Source organism: Benincasa hispida, chromosome 1, assembly GCF_009727055.1.
Source record: "Benincasa hispida cultivar B227 chromosome 1, ASM972705v1, whole genome shotgun sequence".
NCBI lineage: Eukaryota > Viridiplantae > Streptophyta > Magnoliopsida > Cucurbitales > Cucurbitaceae > Benincasa > Benincasa hispida.
The window spans coordinates 71,177,709-71,194,861 of NC_052349.1; the positions used below are offsets into that span (position 1 = coordinate 71,177,709).

At 32.6% G+C, this 17,153-nt stretch overlaps 1 protein-coding gene and 1 long non-coding RNA gene across 2 annotated transcripts; one reads left to right on the plus strand and one right to left on the minus strand.

The window, feature by feature from the left end:
* The first annotated feature begins 3,634 nt into the window (after positions 1–3,634).
* LOC120074619 lies at positions 3,635–4,690 on the plus strand. The gene is made up of 2 exons (XR_005481027.1): positions 3,635–3,809; positions 3,882–4,690. It is a non-coding gene; the product is annotated as an uncharacterized LOC120074619 (long non-coding RNA).
* On the minus strand, positions 4,378–14,545 carry LOC120074612 (pumilio homolog 5). Its single transcript, XM_039027783.1, has 10 exons — positions 14,328–14,545; positions 11,881–12,553; positions 9,973–11,408; positions 9,729–9,870; positions 9,368–9,475; positions 7,191–7,403; positions 6,939–7,049; positions 6,394–6,588; positions 5,078–5,249; positions 4,378–4,789 (listed from the first exon to the last, which is right to left on the minus strand). Exons 2-10 carry the CDS (start codon positions 12,526–12,528, stop codon positions 4,767–4,769), a joined length of 3,048 nt encoding a protein of 1,015 aa, XP_038883711.1. The 5' UTR covers positions 12,529–12,553; positions 14,328–14,545; the 3' UTR covers positions 4,378–4,766.
* Between the last annotated feature and the right edge of the window lie 2,608 nt (positions 14,546–17,153).

Consider the following 17,153-nt stretch of genomic DNA (forward strand, 5'->3'; position numbering starts at 1 on the left):
AAGTGTTTTTTAACCTTTTGTAAAGTATCTAAGTGTAACGACCCAAATTTCTAATATGTTTCTAGGACGCTACATGCATAGGCTTGACAATACATTTTCTCAAAGAATAATAAAATAAAAGGATAAGAAAAAAATTATTTAATTCAAATAATGCTCCAATAAGAAAAGGTGAAAAATCATTAAAAAAAAAAAAATTACCGTTCGGGTACCCCTAACCTAACTTTAAAATGAATAACAAGTAAATAATCAATAAATAAAATCACTGAATATTTCAGAAAATTCTCTAAAAAACACTTAACTTCTAAACCAGACTCCAATACTTAAATCCTAAATGCAGAAGCAGTAAAACGTCCAAATGGCCAGGTCACGGATCCCTCTTGTCATGCGCCGGTCTATCGTTACCCCTACCTGAAAAGGATGAAAAGAAAAGGATGAGTATATAAATATACTCAATAAGTGACCCACTACTGGGCCCACTCAGTGATCTGTTAGTCTTCCCATTGGGCCAAAGTGCACAAGGGCATCATAGGCATAAGGGGCGAACCCGAAGGCACTCTTTCATAAATAGTGACCTCCGTGGGCACTAACATAAACATAGGTGGTAGTCCCAAAAAGGGACACCGTACATAAGCATAGGGTGTGGCCCGAATCACAATATCTGAGGATGACAGTCCCAATAGTTGCAGCCATAGCCATATATTCTACTGGAATTTCTGAGGATGACGGTCCTGGCGAGGGCACAATCGAAGCTCGAGGCCTGCTTCTTGGTCTAACCTTCTGCCAAGTTGACCCAGAAGGGTCACGAGGTGGCGGGTCCCACACCTCTTGGCTCTGCATCTCGGGTTCTTGCAAGTCAGGGTCCCACTCCCCAACCACTTAAATTGCTTATTGGAGCATTATTTAAATTAAATAATTTTTTTCTTATCCTTTTGTTTTATTATTCTTTGAGAAAATGTATTGTCAAGCATATGCATGCATAAAGTATCGTCCTAGAAATATATTAGAAATTTAGGTCGTTACAGATGATATCAGAGTGGAACCTCTCCCAGTAAGATGTTGGTTCGAGCGGAAGCTGGTGGGCATGTAACGACCCGAGTTCAGGAGGGTACATGAATAAACTGATATCACATCTGAATGAGAGAGAACCTGAGGACATGAAAGTATGGTTTAAAAAGGCTTAAAAGAATTGAAAGTTACTACCTATACCAACAAGGTGCACCTTCCTTTTTGGTGACTCAATCATAGGAACTCCAAAGTTGAGTGTGCTTAGCTTGGAGCAATCCTATGCTAAAAGGACCCGTGTTGGTTTCTAAAAAAAGCATTCAAGGCAAGGGATGATGACATAACCAGGTCGCAGGGGATGTAAGAAAATGTCGGGGCCATCAGGGGTCGAATCCGGATTCCGAATCCTAGGAATGGGGCGTTACACTAAGAATTTATACAATTTCACTTTTGTGTTTAATAAGTTTTTTTTTTTTTTTGTGTTTAAAAATATATGTAATATTTTTTATGTATACACATTTGGGTTTATCATTTTGGATTTCACTCAATATTTTTTACATCTATATTTATCATATGAGGGAGCCTAAAGAGTCTATATGTATACCATTTTGGGGATAAGACCGAGTGGGAGCTGGGAACATAATAATACAATATGGATTTTGCTCATTCCTGATTTTAGGGTAAGTAGATGATTGTTTCCGGTGTTTCTAAGATTTGAACAAAGGGTCCCTACCCACTAGTCCAAGAGGGGTTCTCTTTAATAGTTGGACCATAAAAGGTTGCTCATGAGATAAGCACTAGTACTTAAGAATACAAAGATAAATACAATTGAATATGACTCACATGTAGGTTAAATTAAATTATGATATTTAATTTAGTAATTAATTAATTGAAAGATTAATTAATAATTAATTTGATTTGATTTAATTGAATTAAAACTATAGATTATGTGAGAGATGTTCATCTAAATATGATTTAAATAAAATTATTAATTAAATTAGATGAAAACTTGATGGGTTTAGTTCAAATAACCCAAACCAATCCGAACCAATGGGAAACATTAAGTTATTATATTGATAATAAAGTTATTGTATTGACAATACATTTTAATTAACATTGTATTTATTTTCTAATTCTATAAAAAATAATTATAATAATAATAATCATCATCTATTTTATCTATCTATGCTATCTAAAAGGGACTATGGAGAAGAAATATTTGATTTCCCTTTTAGCCTATTTTAGTGATTGATTGTAAGGGTACCATTCATTTGATTTTCCCTTTTACCCCTTTTAGTTGACGGTGGATATAGGAAGATCATAGGTAATTTCACATTTAAACTATTAAATAAATTGTTTTTAAAAAAATACCATATTAAATATTTTGTTTTATCATTGAAAGTAAATAATGATATTTTGGTTAAAATTAAAGTTTGAAAATTTATTGAAATCAAAATAAATAAATAAGTTCATAAGTTTCAAAATATTACAATTTCACTCTTGACATTTGAGTTTTCTTTCAATTTGGTCTCTAGATTTCAAAATTTATATTTTTAACATTGATTTTTTATTGAATATCCATTTTTTGTCTTTAATGTTAATGTATGTTAATGTATGTTAATAAATTTAATTTAATTAAACGTACTATAATTAATTGAGTTTCACTGTTTATTATCACTTTTAAAATTGAATTTAAAATTTCACATAATAATTATTTTAGATTAATTGTGATTAAAAATGTAAATCATTTAATCTAGGGACCAAATTGAAACAAAACTCAAATCTTAAGTGTAAAATTGCAATATTACTAATTTGTTATCAATTTAATTTAGTAGTTAGTAATTATTAAATTATATATTAGCTTTTATTTCTAATTGCATTAAACCATAAAGTTTGTTTTATTTACAACATTTGATTAATTTTAGATTTTGCTACAATTTTTAATTGTGTTCACATTATATTTAAAAATATATAAGTCATCTTTATCTAAGAAAAGATATATAAATGAATTATTTCAATTTAAATTTTTTGAAGTTTAAGAAAGAGAAAGGAAAAGAAGAAAGAGAATAAAATGTGAGTCATGAGTGGAGATTATTGGAAATTAGGAGAGAAGAGAAGAATGTAATTATTGCAAAACTACAATGTTTTTTAAAATATTTTTAAAAGTACCACATTTTCATAAATACTTTTAAAAATTACAATATAAATCCAATTTTACCAACGGTTTCTATGTATATATATTACAAGGGTTTATTTGTAAATAGCCTATTACATTTGTGTTAAAAAAAATAGGGTAAATAGGATTTTTTTTTTTTTTTTTTTTTTTTTTAAAATATAGAATGTTAGAGACATTAGTGTAAAATGGGCCCATCTTAAGCCATTTGTGTAGAAGCCCCTTTTTTTTTCTAATTATTTAGGAGAAGTTTGATTGGGCTGGGCCTAAGTGAGATTGGGCTTAATATTCAGGGGTGATTAAAATTAGTAGACTAGACCTCGCTTCCGTTTGATCTTTATTGATTTTTTGGACCGAACCGAACCAACCAGTTTCAAGTTTATTTAAAGAAGGAAAAAAAAAAAAACAAAAAAGGAAAAAGCAAGATTGGTTGTTTTGTATAACTTTTACACACTCCTATACAAGGCCTCTGCTTAACATCTACCGTTGGTGGAAATCTTTGTGGGGATTGTGCAATTATATACTTCCAACCAGAGGAATTTTTCTTCAAAAGAAGATTGTGTAGTCCCATATTTGTCCAAAATGCGACATGGATGTTGAAAATGAAATCCATGCACTGTCATCGTTTGAGGCGGTAAGAAGACACTGGGTTCGTTGTCAACATTTTTATATCTCAATTTTCTGATTATCCTGATTTGGTGTGCAGGTTGAAAAGAATTACCATGGAGGTCCTCAAAAGCTAACGATAAAAGATCACCCCTCCATAGAAACTGTTTGTCTCATCATAAGGAATCTTCTCTCCGGAAACCAGCAATAGGACTTGATTAATGAAACCCATGAAAGGAAAACAAAATTATTCATGCTTTAGCAATCCATGGAGAGTCCATGGAGTCCTTGGGCAACCGATCGGGATATGCTGACTCACTCTTTCAACCTCAACAATTTGTTTAATGCTCTGTTTTATTTCTGTTTCTCTATATATGTGTATAAGTGTATATATATATATATTAAACTGCAAATTTGAATAACTTTAAAACCTCATGCAAACTACTAGTGGCAATGAATTTAAATAGCATTTCTTATAGTTTCTGCATTATTTAATATTGTTATATTATTCAGTAACATGAACAAGAACTATTGTTGTCTATAAGTAAAAACAAGAACAAGAACTTACGCATTAGCATTTAGAGATTTTGTGAAAGAAAATAAGTCCGCTGGAAAAGTCCTACTCTTGCATGCATTAGGATTTGGGCATAGCCGAGCAGCAGCGATTGGCAGTAGAATTATGGCTGTCCTATCTACCGGTTGTTTAGGTGAGGTGGTGAGAGTTGATCAAATGAAACTCTACACGCACCAGATAAGCAAGCAACTCTAGCCTGGACAGCCATTCATTCCATTCCTACTGATCTTCACAGTTAACATCATTAACCATTTATATACACATTAATATACATACATACAACTCATATACCATTAACTAAGAATCAAGCAGTTGAGTTAACAACAGGACTACTACTTCAACCAAAGAATGGAACTCGCCTCTATCTCTTTGTTTTGTTTCATTTGCATTCACTCGCAACTTCCAAACTCCTCAAGCTGCTGACGCTTGGCTTTCTGCACCCAACAGACTTATCTTTAGTGGTTGTAAAATAAAATATATAAAAAAGAAACACCACAAGCTGATTGGAGACTCAGTAATCTCCTATAACAATGTACAGATGAAAATTTAATTGCCAATTTCTGGTAGAATACTAATGAGTGTTGCATTTAACAGAATTCATAGAATTCAAGACGTGCATTTTTCACAATTTTGGTCAGTTTCCGTGTGTAGTTAGTGAGGTTGATGATCTATTCTGTGGTGTTGAGTTGCAAGCAGTTTGTTAGGGTAAGATATAAACGCACCTTCACCCGACAACTGTTCTAATCGAGCAACTATGTGTTTCCCGTAAGTATACTTCTTCAAAGCTTGAAGATGACCTCTGATACGACTCAACAGCCTCTCTCGTTGTTCATTGGTGCATATTTCAATGATCTTCTGAACAACATAATTTGCGAACTGGTCTTTCATCATTGCCTATGACAGTGAACAAGGAAAAAGTCAGTCACAACCGAGTATCAACTTGCACACATTAGGAAGCTTAAAGAATGAATGGATATTGTAGTATTGGAAGCTATATAAACTTTGAAATAAACAAACTACTTTTGGGATGGAAACTAGGTCTAAGATTACATTTTACTACCTACTTAAAAAACACAAATAACAATACGCTTTTAGGCTATTTTACATATCACATGGAAAATAAACTTCAAAAATATTAAGAGTGCAGCTATTAAATTCCTGCACCAACTGATAAGAATCATTTTCTGGCAAGAATATAACCAAAAATACCAAGAAATTAGTTGTACAAAGATTTACTCTCATGGACAGTCACGGCTAGACATATAACTAGTATTATATTCAGATGAATCAGATCAGACTTTCATGGCCGTGTGAACACTAAAATCATAAACAAACATCCCCAAATTTTTTTTAAAAATTTATTCAATTTTAGTCCTTGTATTTATATGAAATATTAAGTTTAGTCCATACTACTTGTTCATTATTAATTTTTTCTAAAACTATTTGTTATGTATTAGCATTTTTACTCTAAATCATGAAAACATCATATCATATTTCTTTGCAAGTAAATAATTATTATTATTTAGCCAATTTTAATAAAAAATAACTTTTAGGGACTAAATTTAAGATTTAGTACGAAGATAAAGTGGACATGTGAAAGTATATGGACTAAAATTGAAGAAATCTCAAAGTACAGGGACCAAAATGGTATTTTAACCAAAAAGGAAAATGAAAAGAATACAATGACATACCAAAAACCAAATCCCACGAAAACCCCCATGAAAACTAAAGTTCTTACATGCAAGGCACCATTCAAGAGCGTGCCAGTAACCGCATACAAGATAGAGTTGAGTACAGAGCAAGGCCATTCGAAATATTTGATAGGATTCGACTGTAAGAGTTGAGACTTAATGGGAAACTATTGGGACGCTCACAGAAGTATTTGAGACCTTGAAATTAATTGGCAGAGACAGGTTTTAGAAGTCTAATGGATCAGGCATCTGACCATACAAATGCATAATGCTCTATTGATGGTCGAGGAACAGAACCAAATTACTATCATATTATCCTTAGTATCTTGAAAGATTTACAGACATACCAACAATGTATCATTTTCTTCAGAATGCCCCATAATTTCCTCAACTATCAGCTCTCTTTCAATCGTATCACCATGCTCCAAGCACTTTTCAACGACATTTGATGCATATTTATGCTGGCTCATCCGCACAAACTTTCCAGTCAACTTACTGATAATTTGGCTTCTTTCATGGCACATCCCCCTCTCAAGAACATGCTGTTGCAACAAAACATAGATTACACACGCACATATTGTTTATAAGGTCTTAAGAGCAATTTTTAATTAAATCAAGTTCCAATGCGAGCTTGCTAGGAAATCTTCAGTTTGGGCTATATAACAAACATGCTATCTAATATTTCATCACAAAGAAATATGCAACTTATAAATTGGCATATTATTAAATAGTTTGTTCGTAAAATATCTGATTCTTAGATTTCCGTCCCTGAAAATCAAATATTTCTTTATGAATATAACACAAATGGAAATTAGATGAAAGACAATGAAAGGGTTTAATAGGATATCAAATCTAGGGAAGAGGATTGCATTAGGTGAGCATAAACTAAAACCTGAATGACATAGTTCCCATATTGGTCTTGAGCAAGACCATAAACAGAGTCCAATATTTCGTCCACTATACACCGACTCTGGGCCTCATCTGAACAATGCTCCAAAATTCTCTGTTGCCGCATTGAAAATGAAAAACAAAACCAAAAGAAAATCAAACTTTTTACTTCTCAATTAAAAAGAAAAGACAAAAGAAAGAAGAGACATAACATTAAGTTTATCATATGTCACATCCACTTCATGTTCATTGTTACCTGGATAACACGGCAGCCATACGGATGAGTGGAAAGTGTGGCAACTTGACCTTCAAAAGAAGAAATGATAAAACCAATTTCTTCTGAAGGAACACATTCTATACACTTCTGTATAACGTGATTCCCATTTTGATCACGCACGCATCTCATAACATGACCATCAAGTTCTCGTACGAGATGTGTCTTCTGATCCAGTTCAATAACTTCGAGTGCCTAAAGAAGCATCAAGCATACGTGAAGAACTTAGGGAATTATTACCATTAATTCACCATACAACAGTAGATGATATGAGTCTGGCAAAATTCATTATACCACGGTAGACTATACAAAATTCATTTGAAGCATCTTGAGAAAACAGCTGATCAAACACAAAGTTAACCAACAATTTTCATTCCCTCTTTATTCAAAATAAGCTCTATTTGTTAGTCTCTTTAAATCACATTCGCTAGATAGTTTCTACCAGAATAGTTAGACTCTCATAAAGGGCAACAGGGGACCAGCAAACACAGACCAACTAAGAGGCAAGCTTCAAAAATGGTAAGCCCTAAACAGGAGCCAAACAGGAAACAACCAAGGGCTCAAATTCAAAGTCAAAAGAATAAGGCCTGATGAATAGTTACATATGTCTCTAAAAATAAATGGTCATTACAAATTCAAGCTTTTAGGAGCTGATGCTCAAAAAGGTCTTGTGTCTTTTGTAAGTCTTTGTAACATCAGATGCCCAATGCAAGGCATTAAACCTAAAAATAAATCAAACTTCCTCGAAAAACTTCTCCAGATCCCTATAGTTTCTATTGTTCCTCTCAATCCAGTGCAACATAAAACAAGGGAAAAAATCAGCCCTCAAGACAACACTACCTTCCCTCCTTATGGAAGGATGAAATAGAATCTTGTCCATTGTACAAAAATAATTCCTATAACAGACCCAAAAAAAGGAAAAAGAAAAAATAACCCCAATAAACACGAACAAGTAATTCCTAATCAGATAAGCAAATTGGCAACTCCAAAGGACATAGCCCAAATCCCCAAACTCTAGAAAGAAGAGCTTACAAAGGATATAGTTCAAATCCTCACACTCTAAAATACTCAGTAACATCAAATGCCCTTTATGAGGCATTAAACCTAAAAAGGAATTAAACCTCCTCGCAAAAACTCTCCACACTACCAAAGATTCTAATACCTCTCAATTTTGATGCTCCATAAAACCAACAAAGTAATAAATAAATAAACCAGCCCTTTGGAGAACACTACTATTCTCCCTAGAGAAAGGATGATGAAACAGAATCTCAACCACCATAGGAAAACAATTCCTATTACGGGCAAAAAAAAAACCCCAAAATTCTCAAACAAGAAATTTCTAATCAAACAGCAAATTGGCAACTCCAAAAGATATAGCACAAATCATCAAACAGTGTCAAACTCGGGGAAAAAAGTTTACAAACAATGATAAGTGGGTGTTTGGCCCACCGACTTCATAAGTCGGTGTTAAATAACTCAACTCACTAACTTCAATAGTATTCACTATTGAAGTTTGCACATTTATCAAGGAACTCAATCTTCCCCTCTTTCTTTTTTGCACATTTATTGAAAATCTCCATTTTCACAACTCTACACCCTAAACAAAGGCTTCCTAACTCCAACATATTAACTCCATATTTCACAACTCCACTTAGCACCCCAAACGCCCCTTCAATGTTAAATAATGTCTTCTAAGTTCTAACGCAGCCTCTAATTTGCCATATATTCCCATATTGGTGCTATTCCTAACAAGATTGATTCTTTAGTCTCCCTTTCCAGGCATGTGAATACACTCTGGCTCTACCTTAGTTGACCCCCTTAATTAAGGGTCTAATGTCAATTACCAATAAAAGTTATTCATAATGCCAGAACACCACCTAATTCAATCCATCTGTTATTCTCTCACAGTGTAGAGAATTAAAATTATCAAGTCATAAAGAAATTTTGGAAGTTAGAACCCAAAGCCTCAATATTAAAAAGCAGCTAACCGTCATACAACACCACCTGCCCAAAATCTCCAGCAACGATTGAAACTATAAATCCCTCCAATGTCCAAAGTTGATGCATTGATAACCAATGAGTCTTCTCAAATGGAAAATGCAAATATGAAAAGCGATAAAAACTTATCACGCTTTGCCATGTGGTTTATGACTATCTACCTTCTGAATCACACGACAACCATACATCTGCAAGCTTAGAGGCAATATCTGTCCAGCAAGTTGATCGGCAAGTTCCTTCCTCTGCTCATGAGTTCCATGTTCAAAGAACTGTGCAAGGCATATGAAAATTAGTCGTTGCACATTCATCATTGAATGCAAAGTCGGGATAAAATATTAGGAGTGGAAAATGAAAAAACACACATATCACACACACACACACAAAAAAAAAAAAAAAACAAAACATAACAAAACAAAACAAAAAAACAAAAAAGAAGAAGAAGAAGAAGAAGAAGAAGAAGGGGAGAGAGAGAGAGAGAGAGAGAGAGTAAACAAGGTGCAAATTTTTAGGATTAGAATATACCTTTTGGATAACATAATTTCCAAAAACATCAGTAATTAATTTAGAGGCATGTGGAAGAACTTCCTTAAACACAGATGCTTTCTCTTCAGGACTGCAGTGCTCGAGCTTCTGTTGAATAAAGCGACTCCCATGTTGATCAACACTGAAGTAAAATAGGTGTGGAAAATCATGATCCATATGAAAGTAAGTTATTATTCTTATTGTACATTGCAAACTTATTGAGAAAGATGCTCAAGAACATTGCCTGAATTCAACAATACGCCCGGCAATATCAGAAAGTTCAAACTTTCGTGCATTGCTTGACTTCAGTTCTTCAAGAAAAGAGTGCCTCTTGGAGTCATCAAAGATGTTGGAGCCCCTCTGCCCCTGCCATCCAGAATATTCCCCTGCATTCCGAACTAAACCTGAAGGAAACCACATTTCATTCCGTCGGCCTAGATGATTCACCCCACCTACCGGAGATGAGGGTGAATCAGGGCTTGCAAGAGATGGGGCTGAAAATTGAATGATGCCGCTCATGTTAGAAGGATTTCCATAATTACCACCAGTAATCCCTTTTCTGGGACTCAAGAGGCTAAAATTCCCATTTGTTGGTGACTGAATTTTATTATCATTCAAATAAGCATCAACGTTTGAATCTTGTTGCGAACCAAAAGAATTAATCTGCATATGACTAAAACTTCTAGAGCCCAATTGACCATGATGAGCTGAACCACCATAAGTATCTTCTATTGGACGTTGACCATATTGTACATGAATAGGATCCACAAAAGGTGGGTAAACAAATCCAGGTTGGGCATAAAGCTTGCTCATGTGTTGTAAGTCACCCACAGGTGGAATACTTTCCCCTATTGAAACACCAGCAGTTCGACCACTGAAGTTTGAAACAGAAGGCTCTGGCAATGGAACTGCACCGTGTGTAGGATACCCAGACATGAACGGAGGAAAAAGTGGGGAAGCCAGAGCATAGCCTCCCATATTGAACTGAGGACTAAATAAACCTGATGGCTGATAATTATGATAAAATGGATTTCCTGGAGCCACAAATGCTGCTGCCGTAGCATACAAGGGAGGAGTGAGCGGTGATGAATGAAATACTGTTTGCACCTCAGCAGTTGAAAAACTATGCTGTCCATGTGAATAGTTTTCAAGTCCAACTTCTAGATGGCTAATTCCTTGAGGAACCATCTGGGACTGAATATCTGGAGCCGGACATGGAAACCCTTGTTGCTTTGACAAAAAATTATGTGGATGATTTCTCCCATAAGATTGATGATCTAGTTTGTTCCTATTACTCTCAAGACTGGATGCTTTCGCTCTAGATTCTAATTTTGGAATCTCATGCCCAATTGTCCCAGATTTTTCTGCAGCGTTCTCCAGACTAGCATTTTTCACCCTTGATCCCTCTTGTTGTGGGCTACTTTCTCTGTTGGATTTCTCTGCATTTTGAGACTTCTTCAGAGGAGCATCATCGGCTATTAACCCCACTGGATCCATAATCACATTGCTTGGCTCCAGGCTGGGAGAGCATGAATTTGACTCCAGTACTTTCGAAATGCTTATAGATGAAACACCCAAGGCAATAGCGTCCAAATCATCCTCAACTGCTTGTTCTGTTGTTGAACTGCTTGCTAAAAGTGATTGATTGTACACAGGAGAAGGGGTCCGAGGAAAGTCTTCCTGCACATACCCGAAGTTTTTTTGTCTATAAGAGAGAGGATTACAGGGTTGGTGCGGAATCTAATATAATAAATATCCAAATGTAACTACCTGAATAGGTTGGAAGTTCAGAATTATACAGGAGATTTCTTTTTTATATAACAGGTACCGATATAAATGATATTAGCATATTACAAAGATAACTTTGAGTACCAGACGGTAAAACCAGAAAATAAAGATAGTTTTGGAAGATTTAGTTTTAAAACAATTAAATAAAAGGAAATAATAAAGAACTATTGCAGTCTGAAAAACAAATATTAAAGTTGGGAATGTCATTTTTCCCTAACATCACAATAGTCTCAATCTCAACTTAGAACTCAAGGACATAGTTGTACAACCTATAGAACAAATCCTGTTCAAGTAAGGTTGTTAGTCTCAATCTCAACTCAAAAAAAGCATCACAATGGTCTGAGCTAAAAATGGTACACAATACCTGTATCAAATCAACCAAGCTCTTACGTTGACTTGTGGTAAAAGATTTGTTCTTTGCAGGCAAAGCAGCGCCATTCTTCTCTATAAAGTTTTCTGAAACTTGCTCAGACGATCTATCTTCTGAAGTCTCCTCCTGATGAGTAGAAAGGGAGCCTTGGGAAACATGTAAAAATTCATCGGCAGTATCATCTGCAGAGCTCAATCTCCGATTTTTGCCTAATCCACCAATATGCCGCACTAATCTACGATTCTCTCGTGATATAAGAGGAGGAGGAAGCCTTGGATTCAAGTTAACATTGGCCCAGTAGTATTTAAAATAAGCTGGATGTGAGCGTAGCTGTTCTTCTGACACACAATTTTCTAAAGCATCACATAAAGTAGACAAGCTTGTGACTAGACTAGTGTCCTGCTGAGTTAACAGGTTGCCGATAGCTGCAAAAGAACCCTCCATACTTGGTGGTGCACTGCCACTTCGATTGGGAATTGAATCTGATGTATTTCTATGAAAATTATGCCTCTCTAAGATTGATCCCAACTCCTCAGACGCAATGTTTTTAAATGGAGATCCAAAGGTTGCAACATCTTTAGTAGAGGGCCAGTTTCTATCACCCATCCTGTCCACTATTCTGGTAGGGCTCTCAGTTGCCATCCTACTATTAGAATGATATGAAATCCTTCAATCAGAAGAAAGATCTCTTTAGGACAATCACTTCATCAGCAGTGTTCATATATGATAACACGATGCCAAATGAAACAGTTTATATCATCAGCTTATCAGTTCATGGCAGGATGATAATAAATCATGGTAAAGGTAAACACTGCACTTGATATCTTAAGCTTCCTAATTTTCTAGCAAATGCCTGACAAAAGTTTTTCCTGACAGGGGGCAAAACTTTCTGTGAATAAAGATAAGTTACAGGAAAAAAGAGAGTGCATTATTTCACTGACCAAAGCACAAACACACTCACATGCACGCACGTAAATGCAATGAAGCTCAATACCCAATTCTACAAATAAAAATAATAATAATAAAGTACAAATATCTTTAAATGTTTACAGTTACCTTTGAACTAGGCCAAATAAAGAAAACTCTTAAGTAAAACGTATACATTTATGTGGAGGTAGAGATGATGGGTCCAGAAACTGAGCCGAAAAGAAAAGGTGATCATAGAAGAAGAAGAATCAAACATCTAAACATATATAAGAGTTTCATGAAAAAGGTTGTTTTTGTGGAAAGATGGAGTTTGTTCCATTTTGTGGGGGTCTTTGGGGTGAGAAAAATAATAGAATCTTTAGAGGGCAAGAGAGGTCTTATCGCCATGTTGGTCCCTTGTTATATTTTACGCTTCTCTTTAGGCATAAGTGACTAAGTCTTTTTGTAACTACTTGTAGGTCATATTATACTAGACTGGAGCCCCTTCTAGTAGTTTGTTGCTTGGCACCTCCTCTATCTCTTTTGTATGTCTTCTTTCATTTATTCTCAATGAAAGTTTAGTTCATCATCAACAAATATATCTAATATATAAAAGGAACAAGAAGAACATTCTCGTTTTCATGCTCAAAGCGATAGTCAACTAAGCAATGCTTAGATATTTGATCCTACAAACAGGAACAATCATTCGAATCTCCACAACAGTGACTGAGTACTTGGAACAAATAGGTGAGGGGTTTTCAGATTCTTGTTTCCAGTCTGTTAGAAACATAAGACTTCAGTATTTATCATTTGTTCCTACTCCTAGTTTGTTGTTTAACTGTTTATGAAGTTTATAAAAACAAGTATGCAGTTTCTCATTTCGTTGTTTAACAAAAAAGCAGAAATTTATCATTGTTAATTATTAAAAAAACATAATAAATATTGAAAAATAAATACAGAGGATAGGTTTGAACATTTTGTTTTTTTAACAATGAATTGTAATGTAAAATTTTGAATTTTTTTAATTAAAAATTTGAAAGAATATGTAATAAACACATTTCTATTTTCATTTTTCTTCGTTACCAAATTTATCAAACATTTTTTTTTCTGTATCCTTCAAAAGAGGAAATAGAAACAAGACATGAGAATCCCAAGATCATGGCCAACTTATCGATAGCACAGAGTTTGACCATAATTGAACTCGTAAGAATCAAAACCGAAGCTAAGTGCAGCTAAAATAAACAGAGCAGATTATTCAACACCTACATATTCCCTCTAATTCTTGAATTCAACAAATTCCTTAGAAATTGAACCAAAAAGAAACAGTCTAAAGTAATTCAATCAAACAAAAAAAAAAGGTCAAAATGAAATAGAAAAGGATGATAAAAGAAGAAGTAGCCGGAGTAAGAAACTTCCAACAGTTTGGGCAATAAACAAGTTCACAACTATCGATGAATTCAGACACTAACGCAACATAAACAAATATGGAGTTATTGATAAACAAAGCAGTAAAAGATGAAGCAGAGGAGGGTTACCAGTATTAGAAGAAGGAATTTGAGACTCCCAAGTCTATCAGAATTTCTGCAGAGGCAGAGGATAAACTAAGAATGAAAAGCTTTGGAGAGAAGGAAAGATTTTAGCTGTTTTCAAAGACAAAATTAATGGTTTGCTACCAAAACCCATAACACAGTGCAGGCACGGAGGCGCAAGGGTTGGGAACTTCAACTTGGGAGAGAGAGTTGGTAAAATAAAATAATATTATGATTTTATTTTTATTATTCATATTAAATATTTTTCTGACTCCCAATTTTCTATACTTTCTGCCGATAAAACCAATTTTTACCCAAGTTTTTATATGGACTCAATTATATTCTTGTACAGATGCAAATGCGGTAATTTTTGTTTTTTAGAAAAAAAGATAAATGTGTTAATTAATACTGTCGGATTGAAATGTATTTTCAAATATTTAATTAATTATTTAATTCAAAAATCAATACTTCATTTTTTTTTATTTTTTAAATATTAAGTCTATTTTTTCTACCTTTCTTATATTAATTTGCATATTTCTTAATTATCATGGTAGAATTCTTAGTCAAATTCCAAAAACAATATAACTTTTGATAATCTACTTGTTTTTAGTTTTCAAAATTTGATTAGTTTTTTAAACCATTAATAAAAAAAAATATAACAAAGTAAGAAATTTGGAGGTGGGAGTATTGTTCGTAGGCTTAATTTTCAAAAACAAAAACAAAAAACAAAATTATTACTAAATAGAGCCTAAGTCATTTTATAAAAAAATTAGTGTTTGATAACTATTAAAAAAATAGCTTTTGAAGAGTATTTTTAACTATTTTTATCAAAAAAAATTAAATAAAAATAAATTTTCATGTTTTTTTTTCAAAGTCAATCCAAATGGGTTTGAAATTTTATATGTAGTCTGATTATAAATCAACCAATATACTTTCTCTAAAAAAAACCAATTAACAGAATAAAATTTAATTAATGTTTCAAAAATAGTATGATTGTTTTCGAATCTAAGAAGATGAATCAACTTATTTACAAATATAGCAAAATGTTAATGTCTATCAATGATAGACATTAACAATATCTATCATTGTTTATCACAAATAGACAATAATATTTAGTTATATTTGAAAATATTTTCTAATCGTTCTTCCCTTTAAAACAAAAATACATAATGTCACAAAAATATCCAACTAATCGTGGAAATCTAACTTCGAAGAGCGTTTAATAACAAATCGTTTTTTGTTAAATGAAAATTTATCTAATTAAAGTTACTAGTTACCTTACTTCTTCTGAAGTATTTGAATAGATAAAATTGAAAGCTCTATATCAAAATTAAGCCTGAAAAAGTTCATATAAACAGACTCTTAATTTGTTAACTAAAGTTGAAGTAATTTTTTTTCATAAAGAAATGAACGATAAAACATTGAACTGATTTCTTTTATTTATTATTTATTATTTATTTTTGTGTAAATAATCACTTATAATCGACGCCAACTACTCTTTGTTTGTGTTGTATATTAATATTAATTTCATAGGCAACATTTATCTTAATGGATGGAAAAGAAATATATGTTTGTTAAATTTTTTCTGAAAAATACAAACCAAGATAAGTTAAGCTAATATAAATAATTTGTGGTTAAAGCACTCTTTTTTCCTTTTCCTTTTTTCCCCCTTAAAATGGATGTTCTTCGTTACGAGAAAAATTGAGTTAAACTAAAAAATTGGAAAATTTTTACGGATAGAAAAAATGTCAAACTATTTACAAAAATAGTAAAAAAAATATTAATAGACATTGATAGACTTCTATCTACATCTATCAGTGATAGACTTCTATCAGTTTTTATAATTGATAGATACTGGTAGGCTTCTGTCAGCCACTTTCAAATAAAATAAAAAAAATTTATTTTTGGTAAATAACTTCTCTTATTTTTCTATTTTTAAAAATCTTAAAAAAAATCAATTTAATTGTGCTTCTAAAATTATGGAGTACAAATTGAGCCATAAGTAGGGAACAATGAATTAGGTTCTTATAAAAATAGAATAATAAGATTTTTCAACTTTAATAATTATGTCAATGTCAAAGTCAGCATAAATTAATTGGCATAAAATGTGTACCGTAGATCAAATCTTTTCACCCATGTTATAGTAAAAAGAAAAAACATACAACCTTCGAGATTAAAAGATGTTCTAACTGTTTGTTACGATTAATTAGACAGTGTAAATAACTATGATCAAATTAAATTATACCCAAAGTGGAGATGATGGATGCAATCTAAAAGCAGCCATGAGTGGAGGAAGGAGAATTTAACTTTAAAAATGATAAAATTATTTTTTAGTTTTTAAATTTTAGATTTAATTTCTATTTGATATTTTAAAATCCTACACTTTTCTTCTTAAATTTTAAGTTTGATTCTTATTTAGTTCGATTTTTGAAAATGCAGCATTTTTATTTTTATTCTGTTTTGTTTCCATTAGTCCATGGACTTCCAAATTTCCACATTTAACTGTAACTTTATAAATTTATAATAGTTAAATTAGTTTTTACTAATTTTTCATTAATATTAAAATTAATAAAAAAAAATTTACACATCATAATTATTTTAAATTAATTAATTGAAAGTTGATATAAAAAACGAGAGTGAATTTTAGTGAAAACACAAGGTTAAAAGTATAAACTACTAAAACATATAGAGCAAATAAAAATTAAACTTGAAACTAAAAGATGAAAGTGTGATGTTCTTAAATATTGTTGATCAAATGTACTATCTGAAATAATATAATATCATTTTTTAAAGAAAGTATTAACTTCACATTTGAATGATTTCATATAAGAC